The sequence below is a fragment of the Cydia fagiglandana genome, chromosome 19, assembly GCF_963556715.1.
Source record: "Cydia fagiglandana chromosome 19, ilCydFagi1.1, whole genome shotgun sequence".
NCBI classification, from domain to species: domain Eukaryota; kingdom Metazoa; phylum Arthropoda; class Insecta; order Lepidoptera; family Tortricidae; genus Cydia; species Cydia fagiglandana.
The window spans coordinates 13,610,704-13,626,808 of record NC_085950.1 but is presented as its reverse complement, the minus strand read 5'-3'; the positions used below and the strand labels follow the sequence as shown (position 1 = coordinate 13,626,808).

Here is a 16,105-nt window from a genome sequence, read left to right as displayed (position 1 = left end):
AATACAATATCTATAGTTGCAACAGTGAGGCAACAGTAGAGATGATCGCGCCTTAGCCAGGGGTGCGAAACTCCTGAGATCGGCCAAACTCGGCTCCGCTCGGCTCAGCATTGCTCCGAGCAATTATTAGGGTTGGCACCACTTGACTTCCTTTGGCGTGCACGACCACAGATAAGATAATCACTTGAATTTTGACAACCCTAAATAGCCGAAAGAGATAGTGCCATATATTAGGAAGGGATAGCATGATTCGACCCTGAACCGCTGTCAAACTTCGGTTTTGTAGGAAGTTTCCTTTCTGTACGGTAGTACTATTATTTATTCTGTGCCTTAGCGCCATAATATTTATTTCAGGTCGTGGGCTTTTGCATGTGACCATCTAGTTTATTATAATTACCTATTTTAATGACTTTTTATTGCAAAATAATAGTCGCCATTACAAAAAACATGCAAAAACTAAATTTGCCTTTTTAACTAGTTATAAACCGTTATATACCGTTTTTTGTTAAGCTGGCAATATTGAACCTAGTTTTTTTTTGTTTCGACTTTTTTTCTTCATATCCTTTTCGATCATTTGGAATGAAATACTTCGAGGTTTTTGATCTCTACCATCTCTTCACAAAGTTATAAGAGTACTGAATAAAAATACTTAAACCTCAAGTCCAAAACACTAATCGAATAAGCGGTTTTTAATTGATCTCAAACACACTGAAACGTCAAAATGACGTCAGATTTGAACTGTCATAACAAAAAACGCAAGTCAATCGTAATTCATAATAAAACCCGATTATTTCTTTAATTTTTGGTTTCAACGTTAATATGGTTGGTTTTAACATGGACGGGCCGGCGAGAGACCGAGTACTGAGACTGATGGAGGAGAAGGATAGACTGGAGAGAGAGATTCACGACCACACGGCGGTGTTGGAAACCAACAATGTTGGTATGCACGACTCGCTGGTTGACGCTGATGGGTTTCCGCGGAATGATATAGATGTGTACAAAGTGCGACATGCTCGGCATCAGATCATATGTGAGTATCGTGATATTTTATTATATGGTTGCCTACTATTCAATGCCCAATGGTCAATGTCTTAGGGTGGTATTCCACCTATCCAATTTCCTTGTCCAATCTGTATTGCTTCTCACATTTTGCTTTTAATGAGACATTATACCACCCTTAGTAGATTTTTAGGATTCCGTACCCGAAGGGTAAAAATGCGACCCTATTACTAAGACCCTTCTGTCCGTCTGTCTGTCTGTCACCAAGCTGTATCTCACGAATCGTGATGAATTTTCCCCCTGATTTTTAGTTACATATTTTGGATTTGAACAGCAGTGTTGACGGACTGAAATCTTATTTATTTATACAACTCATGAAGAGAATTGTTCAAAATGCAAAAAAATTCGTAATACAATAATTGTCTTTGTTTAACAAAAAATCAATAATAGACCTATAGTCTTTTTTACATATTGTTTTTTTTTTTAATAAACTAGTACTGTGTATGTTTACTAAGTTTTATGAATAAGGATTAGTAACTATACTCAGGCACAGCCACTATATTGTCAGTAGAAAAAGGCAGAAAATTAAAAAATAAAATATAGTCTTGATCTCCCAATCTCCCATAGAAAATTTGAATTTTGTGCCTGTTCCTACAGACAAGTTGGGTGTGTTTGAGTAAGTATATAAGAAAATATTCTAGGTCTCCAGAATGACCACAAAGCCCTAATGAGGAGAATAGAGCAGGGGTTGGCTGAGGTACACGCAGACCTCATGGGGTCCACTGGGGAAGGATCCGCAGCTCAAGCTCTTGAATCCCTGCACATGAACGGAAATGGGACACATCATCAAGCCGATAGCCCTATGGAGGTGGAAGATGAGCGGCAGGTGTTTGCAAGGGTTTCTTTTGTGCATAATGGGTCTCCAGCTGATGATGCAGTGAGTATTCACATCTATCTATCTATATAGCCTTTTATTTCCGATCTTCGGGTTCAAAAGTTTTTTAAAATGTTACCGTTTTTTCTACAAAATGTCCCGCAGTTCGGTGTGCCTCTTGGCATAGGCCTCCTCCAACCTTCTCCACTGTACTCTGTCTTCTGTATTTTGTATTATTGAGTATTCACATAGTAACTACTATTTGTGAAGTATTAAACTTGTAATAAAATTAAGTAGTTCGTCTGACAGTGGCACAGTTATTATAAAAGTTGTCATTTCAAAGCAATCTAGTCATACAAGCATTTTTTTTAGAATTGGTTTAAATTGCAATTCCTACTATCTCCATAACTAAATTGCATATAGTTATTAGTTACATTGTCTGCTGTTTTTGCTATAAACTATTGCCAGCAGTACCCATAGTTGAATTAGATCTCTTTGAAATATGAAGGCAATATTTGCATTTTTGAAATTAATACACTTAAGAACAATGATTTTTTTTTTTTTAAATTATGAATGGGCTTACTCATGGCCACAGACTAGCCGAGGCGTAGACACCAAATGATTCCCATATTGAGTACCCGACAGGTCCATATTATTCTACTTGCAGGGCTTGTGTGTCGGCGACGAGGTGATCCAGTTCGGATCCATCACGGCGCAGAACTTCAACGACATGTCGCAGGTGCACGACGTCGTGTCGCACTCCGTGGGCCAGCGTCTACAGGTACTGTTCCAATGTTAACTGTTTTTTTTAACTTGTAGCTACATTTCTAAGGTGGATTCCGATTAGTGGTCATACTAACTTTTACTATGCAACTGACCAAAAATGACATGATAACATGGACCTGATCTGATGATGGAGACAGGAGGTGGCCATGGGAACTTTATCGCATTAAACCCTGACTAATTGTGTTAGGGTATATTAGAATTTTCTCGATGGATCTAATACAATAATAATTGGCTGTGGAAAGAAAAATACATTCAGCAATAAAAGCTTATACCAAAAATTGTTTTATTTTGCCATAATTTATTCCCCATTTCAATATTTTATACTGATAGAGCAATGTCCATTATAGGGGGCCCATTACTGGATCCACGTCCATTACCGGGGGCCCATTACTGGAACTTTGGTGTCCATGACTGGAGAAAAAAAGCATAGTTTTAATTTGTTAAATATGTGGAAACTAATTGCAGTATCTTTGATACAACACGCCTAAAACATGAAAGACGGATAGGACTTTCATCTTTTAACACGCTAAGCGGTAGACCATTTACATGTATAAGGGAAATATCATAAATACTCCAAATTTCCTCTTAAATGTCCCATGACTGGTGCTGTTACTATATCAACATTGTTGTAATTTTACAACAATGAAAAGTAGTTTTGGGGTTTAGTTTTCCTCTTTTCATAAGTTTACACCATCGTTTGCGTACTTTCGCATCTCTTGGCACATCAAGAAATGTTTTCTCGGGTGCATTCATGGTAGTGTTTCTACACATTGGTTCTAAACAATACCTATTAGAAGTATAAAATGTTTTTTTAGGTTCTTCCATGTTATTAACAACAATACAACGAATAAACACAGAAAGAGCGGAGTTGCTTGCATAAGTTTCATAGAACAGTAAATAATAACAAACGTCAGTTAGTTCAAGAGTCCAACGCGTGACGTCATCGCGTCATCGAGAATTCGCGCCAAAAATTATGAGCGTTTCAACCGCTCAAAATTTTTCAACATTTTAAATATTTTTTAATAAAATAATGGGAAACTTTATAAAAGAATTTTTATATTTTCCGGTGTTCAAACGATGTTAATAATGATTTGAAAAATTAAAATAAAATCACGCATGGGGCTAATTTTACTTTAATGCCTTACAGCTGACTCAAAAAGAGAGAATATTCAAAAGGGGTCATCCATTAATTACGTCACACGAATTTCTGGGTTTTTTGACCCCTCCCCCCCTCCTTGTCACACTTGGTCACATTTGGCAAACCCCTCCCCCCTAGTGTGACGTCACATTTTTTTCTACGAAAACGCCAAATCGAATTAAGTAAGTACCTAAGTAATATTAATATTTTATCAAAATATTTTTGACGATATAAATATTAGTAATTTTATAACCTAAAACTGCTTAGGAAAGAAAATTAAACGAATAAAAACGGTTATCGTTTTAAAAACTTGTTATTTAAATGTACAGCGAATAAAATAATTTAAATAAATTTTCGGTTACTGATGAAGTTAAAGTAACGTCACAAAGTTTGTGTCTCCCCCCTCCCCCATGTCACAATATGTCACATTTTCTTGACCCCCTCCCTCCCCCTAAATGTGTGATGTAATTAATGGATGACCCCAAATCATGTTCCGCTGACCAAACCAAACTATTTCGCGACTGCCGCGAGTTTAATAAGTTATAAACATTATGTTAACTTAATAAGCTGACCTATCAAAAAATGTTTAAGGTACGCGTGCGTCGCGCGCGGCTGGTGCTGAACCTGTCGGTGGTGCCGCGGCCGTGGGCGCAGCCCGGCCTGCTCGGCTGCCAGATCAACAGGATCGCCTAGGCCTAGGAGCCCTACGGAAGAGCATCGTGCGAACACTGCCTGGAATATTGCGGCCTTTGTGTTTGCCTCTGTTGTCTCAAAATTCATTTAAAATAAACGAATGTATTTGAATTGGTGCGGATAAAAATATTTACGCAATTTAATTACTAGATTTGTGAGGTGTGAATTTGTTAAACTGTTCACCGTGTGAAATGTATTTATTTCCGTACAAAAGTACAAAAAATTGTTCAAGTTATATTGTACATGTACATAATAAGTATAATAAAATTAGAAATAAATTCTATGATTGATTATCATTGTGTTCGTTTTTTTTTCGCACAACTTTTTGATTAGCTCTCTTCTGTCAACGAAGTCTTCTTCAAACTTGACGACCGTTTCTTTCTTGACGTTTTTATCCTTTTCCGTGGTTATTTGTTCATCATCATTGTCGCTGTCTTCGAACATGTGTTTCATAGAGCAGTCGAAGTAGAGTTTGTCCTCGACGAGGCGGTAGTCTGGCTTCTCTATGGTCCCGCGCACGCAGTCGTGGTAGTGGCACACGATCTTTTCTTGCTCGTATGTTTCACAGGACCCTGAAAACGATAAAGCACTTCTAAGTTTTTATTATGAAATGTTAATGCTAACCTAACCTAACAGAGCTTCAGAGATTTGTAGTCAAGATGTTTGATTGACAAAGAGGTAGAGTAGACCAAGTAAAGTCTGCAACGATTTTGATAGCACACGCAGTGCAAGTGTTTATTAAACGTCAAACTTCTATGAAATTATAAATAACACTTGCACTGTGTGTGCTATAAAAATCGTTGCAGACTTGTCTTGGTCTAACTTTAACGAATACCCCTTGTCTAAAAACGACCCATTTTCTCATCTTCGTACTTTTCCAATTGCTTCAGAAAACCCAATATAATACAAAAATTAGAATCCCAAGAAGGCGCAGCCATACGTTCATTAGGGTCTTAAGGTTAAGTCTTACTGAAATTAATTCGGTTCTTACATTATAGTCCCAGAGAGCCAACGATACTGACCTGGGCGCTGCACGCGCACGGTGAGCACGGCGCGCTCGGGCGCCATGTCGCGGAAGTGCACGAGGTAGCACGCCAGCATCGTGCCCGTGCGCCCGCGCCCGTGCCGGCAGTGCACGCCAATCACCTGCGACACCACGCTACCATTAGTTTTTTCGATCAGCGAGGCGAGAGTTTGGTTTTGGTTGTTCGCGTTTCGAAAAGCATGAATGCGCATTTAATCGGAACCAGTAGTCAAATTATTCACAATACAACATATTAATAAACGAACGACGAGCGTCTTCATACCATAATGGAGACTAAATCTCGTCAGAAGATAGTTGCCTGATAAAATAAAATAGCACAAAGCTCTCTTTTGAAGATTGATTACTTGGTCAGGCGTTTAAGATCTTCAAGTACGTAGGTGGCTTGTTTGGAGCTTTATTGTAACTTCACGTAAATATAAAATGAGAGTACATACCTCTCCCCTAATCTCTGCTCTCTCACAAATTTCAATAAACTTAATGATCTGCCGCAACGTCGGCGTCCCGAACTCTTTTATCCTGATCTCGGTCCATTTCAGCTTCTTCTTGCAGTCCAGGATCGGCGGTCTCCTCTCGGGCGACAGCGTGATCAAGTGGTCGATGCCAGCGTCTGCCAAGTAGTTCAGATTGGCCACGGTTTGCGGCCATCCCATGGCGGCGACCTTGCCTTCGACGAACCACGAGAAGTTGTAAGGCGGGTAGGATTCGTACTCCTCTTCCACGGGCTTTGGACTCTCCTCGATAGGTTTTTCCTCTTTTTTCTCTTCAGTGTATTTATATAGAAGTCTTGAGAGCTTCAGGTTGGTTCGCATTTTTTGGGAACTCATTTTATAGGTTGTATAATTACACTGGAAGTAAAAAACGTAAGTAGTCAGGTAACAATAATTTCTAACGGATGGCACAAATTACCTACTTTCTCTATAGTTCCAGCTCTACTCATCAGGAGTACTGTGTCATGTTTTACATAGCTTGATATGAATTTCTGTTTAAATTGTTCCTTTAAATATTTACTTGCATCTTAATGCTAAATTGTCATCTTATTTATTTTCTAAAATCTTTAAATTTAATCTAATTCGAATTGATCGAGATGAATTACAATGTTCATGCATCGAATTGCGCATATCCTGCACCTACAGTACTTGTTTATATGTATTTATTAAACATGTCACAAGAAATATTTACGCGTAACCGCAACTTACCTTACGTTCACAACTCCATTCACAAATGAAATAAACAAGAATGCAACTTCCTACAGTGAAGTAATACAAGTCCATAAAACAATTGCGGTGCTACACGACGTTGCGGCTATTTCAGCCGGCAGACGAGTTGGCATCGCGGTTGGGCGGGTGCCAGGGTTCCTCCGTTGGCAAGTCTGGCTTGAACGTGTTAATTAATTGGTTATTTTAAGCAATGAGAGCACTACGTGAGAGTGTCGATTTGAGTTGCCACTTAATTGCCGTTGGCACATCACATCCGACAGTCCTCTATCCGTCATAAAATGACAAAACTTACATGTCTCCTCAAGAACACATGCATGTGCGTTAACCTTCGGATAAAAACATTCAGTAAGGTTGCTTTAGTATCTTAAAATAGAAAGTTATTAGGTGTAATTAATTTGTTTCCCTCCTTTTTCATTGTCATTTATGTAATAAATCTTACTTTAACGTAACTAAACGAGGACAAAGTACGGTTCGAAGGACCAATTTTAATTAAACATTCTTACAAGTTGGTTATAACGATTTAATGTTAAGTTTCAGGTACAACAAATAACATTCACAAACAATCAATCAAATCAGTCGTTATCTTAGATCACAGGCTTACACTTACATTAAATTAATCACGTACTTACACAACTCGCTCAATACGAAATTCATACGTTCAATGGTTTCGAATCAAGCGTGGTGTGTAAGGTGTATGGTGTATTCACGTTTTCTCTTACAATACACCGCTAAAAACATTAGCTCCTTTGTGCCTTCCCATACTTGTTATGTGGTACTTATTTTCCGAAGCTTTCATCCAACCCGAATAGTAAAGAAGCTAGTAAGGGGTTGTTTAGATGAGAGATCACGACGCCTCGACTTTACAACCACTAACTGTTAATATCTTTAGCAAAAACCACTTATTGGATGTTATTCTTGTTGTAATCTTTAGCGGCTTGTATGAAGTCCTCCATGACCTCGCCGGACACGCCGAACCTCAGCGGGTTGTCCTCCGTCAGGTACGTGAAGTACTGGCCCACCGCCTCTTCGTGCTCCGCCAAGTCGCAGGAGCCTGCAAGACGAAGAAAGGGAATTTAAATACAGATAAATAAACTACGATCGACGAGAGCTGTAGACGGGGTTGACAAGTGAATGACCAAAATTATTTTTCATCTCTCCTGTTCGGAAAGTTCACCTTTCATACGCTGATAGCCGGGTGGAAAATTTCATTTCCCACCCTAGGGTGGAAAGTTATTTTTACTTCGAGCAACAGCTAACAGCCATATATGCCATAATATTCAGTTAAAAGCTCTCATATTAGCTTCCGCATGACTGAAATTGGCGCCGTTTACATTTTGATCGAAAAATATCGAAAACCATATCCATAGACAATCCGATCTTAAATTGGGATGTATCTGAAACGGCCTTAATGTATACGTGCCTTAAAAAAAGTAAAACTGAATGAATGAATGTAATGTAATGATAATATTACCAATAATCAACCTACATTTCTCGTGTTTGACTTTCCTCATAGTCGAAATGAAAAGTAGAGTGTTTAACTCGGGTAAAAGTAACCATCTCACCCTCGAACTATTGGCGCTCTGTCTTCGTTAAATCAAATATCTTGGGTGAAATGGATCACTTTCCACCCTTGGTTAACAATCTACTATATTTGAACATAAAGTAGCTATGTAAGCTTTCCTATAGGTTCATGCACCATCATGCGCTTGTTGCGCCATTTAGGGTCCTAGCTAAATTGGTTGTTCAATACTTACGCTATAGATTTCTAATGTAGCAAGAACCTTAAATGGCATAACAATCCCGGCGTGTGATTGTACCTTTACTTTTACGAATTCAACGTGTATTCATCCCTATTCCCGACATGTCGTCCTTAAACTGATAGTTTTGTGTTCTCAATTCAGATTTAAAATCAACCATATAGAACGAACCTAAATCCACTTAAGCCAGGGATTATCAAATCTAAGTACCTAATATCAATGTACAAATGCCAAGCCCGCAGCAGTCGTATTAGCTACGTGCAAGCAACATGTGTCCCCCGTTTCTGCCGCTGACTGCCACAGATGGGTGTCTGATCGTAGTTACCTGGGCGGATCATCCGGATGGTGTTGAGCGCCTGGTCGGGCTGGAACCGGTGGAAGTGCACCAGGTAGGCGGCCAGCATGACGCCCGAGCGGCTGCGGCCTTGTCGGCAGTGCACGCCCATCACCTGCACAACAAAATACAACTTTTTATACTTTCTGAGATTGATCTCTCACTTTCTCTTTGACTTTAGTATAGTATACAATCAAACTATCGTTCTGATTAGGTATCGTCTGCAAGCAGTGAAGCTTATTTGAGACCATTGATGCTTGCGTATTGAAATAAAACCTTATCCTGGAGATTTATGGATCACCTAGCCGCTGAAAACTTACAAATACCTGTATTATCTTTGACAATAAGTAACTTCATGTAACATCGTGTCTCTATAATAAAGCGTGACTGGTGGTTGTAAGAATCGGAAAATAAAAGTAAATAATTGAATTGGCTTCGGTAATTTTATCGATCGGTTGGTTTGAATAGGTAATTAATAGATAGATAGATACAAAGTTTACCTACACGTACGTACCAACTTAGCGTGTCATATTTAATAATAATAAATACATTAAATGTATTTACTACTTCAATGTATTTACTACTTCAAGCTGTAAAAAAAAAAAGGAAAAAAAAAAAAAAAAAAAAAAATGTATATACTTGTAACTAAATGTGAATCTTTTTAAGGAATAATAAAGGCTATAATAATAATAATAATTTAATAATAATGAGTTATTAATTATTTATGCTCAGCCAAAAGAACTCCCTTGAACTCTCCGACCGCTTTGCAACGATTATGAAGCTTGCCAATTTTCTTTAACACTTCGTTAACTTGTGTATAAATAAAAACCACGTGGATTTGGAATAACCTCAACATGATTTTTTAAGCTCAATTAGTTGTTCGTTTAGGGCCACTTGCGCCATCCCACTATCCCGGAGTTAATCGGTTAAATCTGGAGTTACCATGGTTACCAGTACAAATTGATACTGGGGTAACGGTTTAACCGGTTAACCCCGGGTTAGTGGAATGGTGCAAGTGGCGCTTAGAGACTTTAGAGGCAGGTAGTAGAATATTGGTTTTACGAGTATAACTAGGATCATTCAATGAAAAATATTTGCTTCAAGAAAACCAAACTGCTCTATACTTAGTAGGCAGGCAAACTATTATACCCACAGCCCATCATCTCTTATGTGATTTTAGATGTGTACTTAAGTATGTTGTAAATAGTTAAGTGTTGTAAGGTAATAAAATACAATACCTCGCCATTTTTATCAGCCCTTTTGCAAACGTCGATGAACTTCTTGATCTGATCCAGTGAGGGCACCTCGAATTCCTCCACCGGTATTTCTGTCCATCGTGAAAACTCTTCCACATCCACCGGGGGTTTCTTCCCCGCCGTCAGTGTTACCAGGTGCGTTATACCTTGATTAGTCAAATACTTTATGTTTTCTGGGTTTCTCGGGAAGGCCATGGCTGCCAGCTTTTTCGGTATAACCCAGGAGAATTTTAGAGGTGGATAAGCGTCAACTTCTATTTCTGGGAACGGATTTTCAGGGATTATAACAGTTAATTCGTTCCTTATTTCCTTCCTAGCTCCTGCTAGATGCTTGTCGTCTTGCTCCGTGATGTCTTCCATCCTGGTAAAAACTTGATATTCTTCGTCACCCATTTTGGATTTTACTGCAGTTGACAAAAGTTAAAGGTTAATTTAGTTGGGACGACTGGCAAAATCTAACTATTTAAATTGGGTTCACAAACACTGGCACTTTTCACACTGGCAGGTAGCACTGTTGACCGTCGAGCTTGCTTTTTTACGGAGGACTGCCGAGACCCGAGACAACGAACGGAGAAAACTTGGCACTGACTCCAAACTCTGGAGGATGTAACATTTATTTCTGGAGACCCTAACCTTGGCCACGGGAAAATTACACCTTGAAAACGCGCATTTATCTAATTTTCAGCTTTCTGTCGTTGTTATACGGCGTATTTATGTATATTTTAGGTTACAACGTAAGATTGTTGTGCTAGTAAATAAAGCAGAGAAAAAAAAACAACATATCGTTATTAAGTCTTTGGGACGCTTTTCAGAATAATAAATGGCCGCGCTAATCGTAAATAAGATTCGGTGGAAGATGTGACGCCATTGATAATTTAGTGAATGAGGCATATGACGTCAGAGATTTTCGTAAACACATTATGTTATGCTGGAAATTAACTGGATTAAATTAGATTGGCCAGACTTTGGAATAGCGGTCCCAATTTTCCGTTTTCATGCGCGTCAATTACGAGATGAAATTAGAAACGCAACGGTAAAATAACTTACTGATTTGTAAGTCGACATAAACAATATCGCCAGGTGACAACCAAAACTCAGTAAATACTACCATAAATTCAGAGTCATAGTTAACTGTAGGTGCCTACCTGTAACAAAACAAGGTAGGTTTTGGTTGTTAGGGGTCATCCATTAATTACGTCACACGAATTTCTAGGTTTTTTGACCCCTCCCCCCCTCCTTGTCACACTTGGTCACATTTGGCAAACCCCTCCCCCCCTAGTGTGACGTCACATTTTTTTTACGAAATCGCAAGGAATCGAAATCGGAAGTACCTAAGTATTATTAGTATTTTATCAAAATATTTTTGACGATATAAATATTAGTAATTTTATAACCCAAAACTGCTTAGGAAAGAAAATTAAACGAATAAAAACGATTATCGTTTTAAAAACTTCTTATTTAAATGTACAGCGAATAAAATAATTTAAATAAATTTTCGGTTACTGATGAAGTTAAAGTGACGTCACAAACTTTGTGTCTCCCCCCTCCCCCATGTCACAATATGTCACATTTTCTTGACCCCCTCCCTCCCCCCAAACGTGTGATGTAATTAATGGATGACCCCTTATGTGACCTGACGATATATAAACTATAAAGCTTTCCATAAACGCAAGTACTTTCCTTTCGAGAGTTTGGTTGGTCACACTATAAGCCGCAATTTGCTGATGCTACCAAAAAACTGGAATTGTACGCCACTATATGAAATGGTATAAAAGTCGCGTTATTTATCAAATCACATAGATTTTATGAATTTGACATGGTTGTATCACGCAGTGTGTGCGAGTAACAGTGCATGGTATATCTTCATTCAACAATATTAATGTCTTCAATACTCACACATGTTAACTTATAAATTTAATAATCACCAACAGTAACTACAGTGAATGTGGCCTGAAATCACTCCTAGCACTGGCTGAAAACAAACCGTCTTAGACCACCTGTGAGAATATCACTGTCCTATATGTTAACTGAGCACATTCAATCTGAAATAAGCCTTAAATGTAGCTCAGTAAGGTACAATATCAAAAATCAATGATTAACCGGCCGAAAAAAACAATATTATCGATATGGATCGATTTTTGAAGGTGATTTCAATACAACACAAATTCGACTGTATGTACTATACAATATGATCGATTTTCTGTACATCTGACCTTGACATAGAGTTGACACAATTCATCTGCCAAAAATATCGAATGAACTTGATCTGTTTGATTTGTGTTTGTTTTTGACAGCAGGAGTCGTTGACCTACTTTCGTGTTAGAGTCAAAGTATTCATGTTATTTTTAAAATCCAGATCTGATTATTTCGAGCGAGTGGGTCAGTGAGGCGAGTCGTAAAAGCGGGGACACACGACTACATAACGTCGGCTTAAGTCGCAAACCTCGTAACTCCATTTCAAGGAAATTAGTAATTGCTACCTTGGACAACAATACTTAAAGTCGTAAACCTCGTAACTCCCCCGGAGGAGTTCCGAGGTTTGCGACTTTGTCAGATTGCGCGTTGTGTTCCCGGGTGGGGTTCCGTCCTAGAAACCCCGAAATGCAAAACAACCCCGTCTTTTAAGCAGGTCTCCACTGTCTCCAGTGAAGTAGTGGAGGCCAAAACTGTCTTGTATAATATTAGCTTTCTTTTTTTGTAAATGTGTGTGAAGTGCGATTGTTATTAGTATGTTCAGTGATTATAATAAAAATATAGAAATTAAATAAGAATATATTTTATTACATACAACACAAATGTATAGTAGCTTAGAGTGTAAATATAACGTATCTCCTAAACTATGTATAATCATTTGACTACAAACATCATTTTGGACCAATTTTGAGCCAATCAGCAAATAATATGTAAATTTCATCCAAAAACGCTTAAAAGGCAACATGTGATAAAACAATTAAGTACAAACTGAACATTAATACAAAACATAAAATGTATACAGAAACAAAAATGATGTCAAATGAAATATCACTCATTGATTAAAATATACATGACATTACGAAAAAATACTAAGTAATACTATGGAATTCATTTCATACGAGACCTATACGCTCGGCGACACAAGTTTATATCGAGACCTGTAACTGTACATTTTGTTGTTGACGATATAATCTTGACCACTGTATAACATTGGTACCCTGATCATGATATTGGCTGAACTGAGATTCGAAACTCAACAGTGAACGCTAAAACGAACAAAACAGTCCCTTAAAAATATATTGAAGGCTATTCCGTGTCTCCGAATAACGGAGACTTGAAAAAGCCATCAGCATGTGAATACAAGGTGTCCAGAAAGGGTACCGGGTATTTGTTTTAGCGCCATATTCGAAACGGGGCCACGAAAGGGAGCGGGGAGGGGTTCGTAGCGTGCGCCATTTAGTGGAGTTTTAGCCACGATGGAACAGTACTCGGGGACGCATCGCGCATTTTGCGTACGAGCGTATTATCGTAACGGTGATTCAATAGTGACTGCTCAACGTCTGTATCGTGCGGAATATCGTACACGCCACGCGCCAAGTGACGAAATGGATCAGGATGTTCAAGAATACAGTTTTGAATTTTAATCGTCGCACCTGTATTCTCGAACATCCTGATCCGTTTCCTAATGCTATCGTCACTTGGCGCGTGGCGTGTATGATATTCCGCACGATACAGACGTTGAGCAGTCACTATTGAATCACCGTTACGATAATACGCTCGTAAGCAAAATGGGCGATGCGTCCCCGAGTACTGTTCCATCGTGGCTAAAACTCCACTAAATGGCGCACGCCACGAACCCCTCCCCGCTCCCTTTCGTAGCCCCGTTTCGAATATGGCGCTAAAACAAATACCCGATACCCTTTCTGGACACCTTGTACAATCATTAATTTGCAAACAGAATACAAAATGATAAAGCAGGACTCAAACAGATTGTGGCCACAATTGAACTTGAATTGACCGTTAATGCCTGTGCCGCTAACAATTGTGAACAACATATTTCATAAATAATTTCGAAACAACCAATTTACCAATACCTACCAACATTTGATCCGCCGACTCCTCAGAGTCATACATGATATGTATAACTATGCTAACAATACATGCGTTAAGTTAATTAAATACAAATAAACTTAAATAATTAATTTAAGCTCGAAACTAACATTATTTTGATCTAAAAATCAATAACTAAAGCATTTGATAAGGTGTCAGAAGAATAAAATCTAAACATTATATTAATACATGATTTTATCGCTCAGTTTAAACGCGGCTGATATAAATGTTTATACCTCAAACCTTTTAATTTGTCACATTCTTACGTAGGTATTTTCATACAGAAATCTAATAACATAATTCATACCGTTACTTAATGTTTTCATTGTAGGTATTATGATGATAGATGTGCTTTAAATATGAATGCACAAAAAAGGTAAACATTATAAATCACGTTATGAATGTTAGCATAAATGACGTCACGAATAACAAAATGATATGGACGGTGGAATATACAGTTGCACAATATTCTAACATATTTACTGACATGTAAAAGACGAAGTATATACAAGTTGATGGTAGTCGGTGTTACACTTAATAATAATATGTCTAAACTGGTCAATAACGATTGCAAATTATCGTGATCATAAATACAAGGCACGATATTAGGCTGTTACTATATAAGGCCTGAATTACATGCAATTCAACACATGCAGTAGATATTTTTATATTATAAAACTGATGCTTAAATTAAGAATTAAATAGTTTTCATAAGGCCGTGAATACTTTTTGATTGATGGCTAAGCTCAAATAGTAGCAAATGACTTATAAATGATAATTGTTACAAGCTAAATGCATATAAAACAAGGTAAGTATAGAGATTCAAGGCACTGATGTGTCTTTTACTGGAATGTACGTTTTCGATGGTGACATATTTCGTCAAATAGAGGTACTGACATAGGTTTTGGTAACTCAAAATGAAACCAAAATAGTTTAAGTAGTCATTTCTTTGTGTTACGTAAGACATTATATCATATCTATGAATTTGACGCACTTTCTATTCTATATCAGGCCCAGTAGAAAACATGCAAATAGCTAACGCTACGTAGCGAACGAAACGCAACTGTCACTGTCACACTAATATATGGAAGAGTGATAGAGACAAAGAGCGATTCGACGGCGAAGCGCAAGCGATCGTCACCTTGACTAGGCCGCCAGTACCTTTAGATATTACCAAGTTGTCTTTTGCTAGATGTTTTAACATAATTTGAATAACGACTTGACAGCGTAGGAACTAAATACTGATTTCGCGTATTAAGTACTCGGTTACGATAAGCCTATATAATTGATATCAAATGTGCTTATGTAATCAAACGTTTCACGTAATTTCATTTAATAAATTTCAATCACTTAGTAATAGCACCTTCCACGGGAAGAGTATATAACATTAATACTAGTTTTGTAAACAACGACGGATAAGGTGAGCTCGCTTCAGCAAAGGTCTGTTTAATATAAGAGTCAACTTGCTAGAAATAATGCTTATTCAGATAACAACATTGGTGATGTCGGCTGACGAACATAGCCTATGAGCCTTTTTCTATTATTCTTTCCTATCCAGAGCCATTAAGGTCTATTGAGAATCAAGGGGGCTTAAGCTACCTTGACTTTATTGTGCCAAAACAAGGTTTGACACATTATTAATATTATTATGTTATTACCTACTGCATACTGATTGAGATTACTTACTGCATCAATTCTCAAAACTATTGAAATGATGTTGTAGGTAAGTATGACAACAATTAGTTTGAAAAATGTTTATGTTCCGATCCCACAGTATTTTCGTACCAAGACCGCTGGTACTGAACTGAAGCAAATTAGATTAACATTCTTGCAAGTTGACACTATAAAATATAATACATTAAATTAAATGATATGGATTTTTTATTCATAACGGATGGACTTTTGACACTAAATATAAAAATT

The 16,105-nt window shown here is 37.8% G+C and overlaps 3 protein-coding genes across 4 annotated transcripts; 1 reads left to right on the top strand and 2 right to left on the bottom strand.

Annotated features, from left to right (window-relative positions):
• Positions 1–750: 750 nt before the first annotated feature.
• LOC134674040 (26S proteasome non-ATPase regulatory subunit 9) lies at positions 751–4,616 on the top strand. Its single transcript, XM_063532089.1, has 4 exons — positions 751–1,030; positions 1,701–1,936; positions 2,541–2,654; positions 4,389–4,616. Exons 1-4 carry the CDS (start codon positions 820–822, stop codon positions 4,488–4,490), a joined length of 663 nt encoding a protein of 220 aa, XP_063388159.1. The 5' UTR covers positions 751–819; the 3' UTR covers positions 4,491–4,616.
• A 52-nt stretch (positions 4,617–4,668) lies between these two features.
• Positions 4,669–6,367, bottom strand: LOC134674037 (dual specificity protein phosphatase 23-like). Its single transcript, XM_063532086.1, has 3 exons — positions 5,970–6,367; positions 5,513–5,636; positions 4,669–5,062 (listed from the first exon to the last, which is right to left on the bottom strand). Exons 1-3 carry the CDS (start codon positions 6,357–6,359, stop codon positions 4,758–4,760), a joined length of 819 nt encoding a protein of 272 aa, XP_063388156.1. The 5' UTR covers positions 6,360–6,367; the 3' UTR covers positions 4,669–4,757.
• Positions 6,368–7,258: 891 nt separating this feature from the next.
• LOC134674038 (dual specificity protein phosphatase 23-like) lies at positions 7,259–12,014 on the bottom strand. 2 transcript variants are annotated; one of them, XM_063532087.1, is made up of 4 exons: positions 11,996–12,014; positions 10,082–10,503; positions 8,835–8,958; positions 7,259–7,803 (listed from the first exon to the last, which is right to left on the bottom strand). In XM_063532087.1, exons 1-4 carry the CDS (start codon positions 11,997–11,999, stop codon positions 7,652–7,654), a joined length of 702 nt encoding a protein of 233 aa, XP_063388157.1. In that variant the 5' UTR covers positions 12,000–12,014; the 3' UTR covers positions 7,259–7,651. The 2 variants fall into 2 exon arrangements, with proteins under 2 accessions (XP_063388157.1, XP_063388158.1); XM_063532088.1 differs by lacking the exon at positions 11,996–12,014 and adding an exon at positions 10,582–10,671.
• Positions 12,015–16,105: the final 4,091 nt, after the last annotated feature.

What these genes read in the sequence shown, in the direction of transcription:
- LOC134674037 (XM_063532086.1), bottom strand. Translation starts at nt 6,359, where the DNA reads ATGAGTTCCCAAAAAATGCGAACCAACCTGAAGCTCTCAAGACTTCTA. An exon ending in GAGCAGAGATTAGGGGAGAG is followed by an intron (nt 5,637 to 5,969) that starts GTATGTACTCTC and finishes GTGGTGTCGCAG; the next exon opens with GTGATTGGCGTGCACTGCCG. An exon ending in CGTGCGCGTGCAGCGCCCAG is followed by an intron (nt 5,063 to 5,512) that starts GTCAGTATCGTT and finishes TATCGTTTTCAG; the next exon opens with GGTCCTGTGAAACATACGAG.
- LOC134674038 (XM_063532087.1), bottom strand. An exon ending in GGGCTGATAAAAATGGCGAG is followed by an intron (nt 8,959 to 10,081) that starts GTATTGTATTTT and finishes TTTGTTGTGCAG; the next exon opens with GTGATGGGCGTGCACTGCCG. An exon ending in CATCCGGATGATCCGCCCAG is followed by an intron (nt 7,804 to 8,834) that starts GTAACTACGATC and finishes TTCGTCTTGCAG; the next exon opens with GCTCCTGCGACTTGGCGGAG.
- LOC134674040 (XM_063532089.1), top strand. Translation starts at nt 820, where the DNA reads ATGGTTGGTTTTAACATGGACGGGCCGGCGAGAGACCGAGTACTGAGA. An exon ending in TGCTCGGCATCAGATCATAT is followed by an intron (nt 1,031 to 1,700) that starts GTGAGTATCGTG and finishes AAAATATTCTAG; the next exon opens with GTCTCCAGAATGACCACAAA. An exon ending in GGTCTCCAGCTGATGATGCA is followed by an intron (nt 1,937 to 2,540) that starts GTGAGTATTCAC and finishes TTCTACTTGCAG; the next exon opens with GGCTTGTGTGTCGGCGACGA.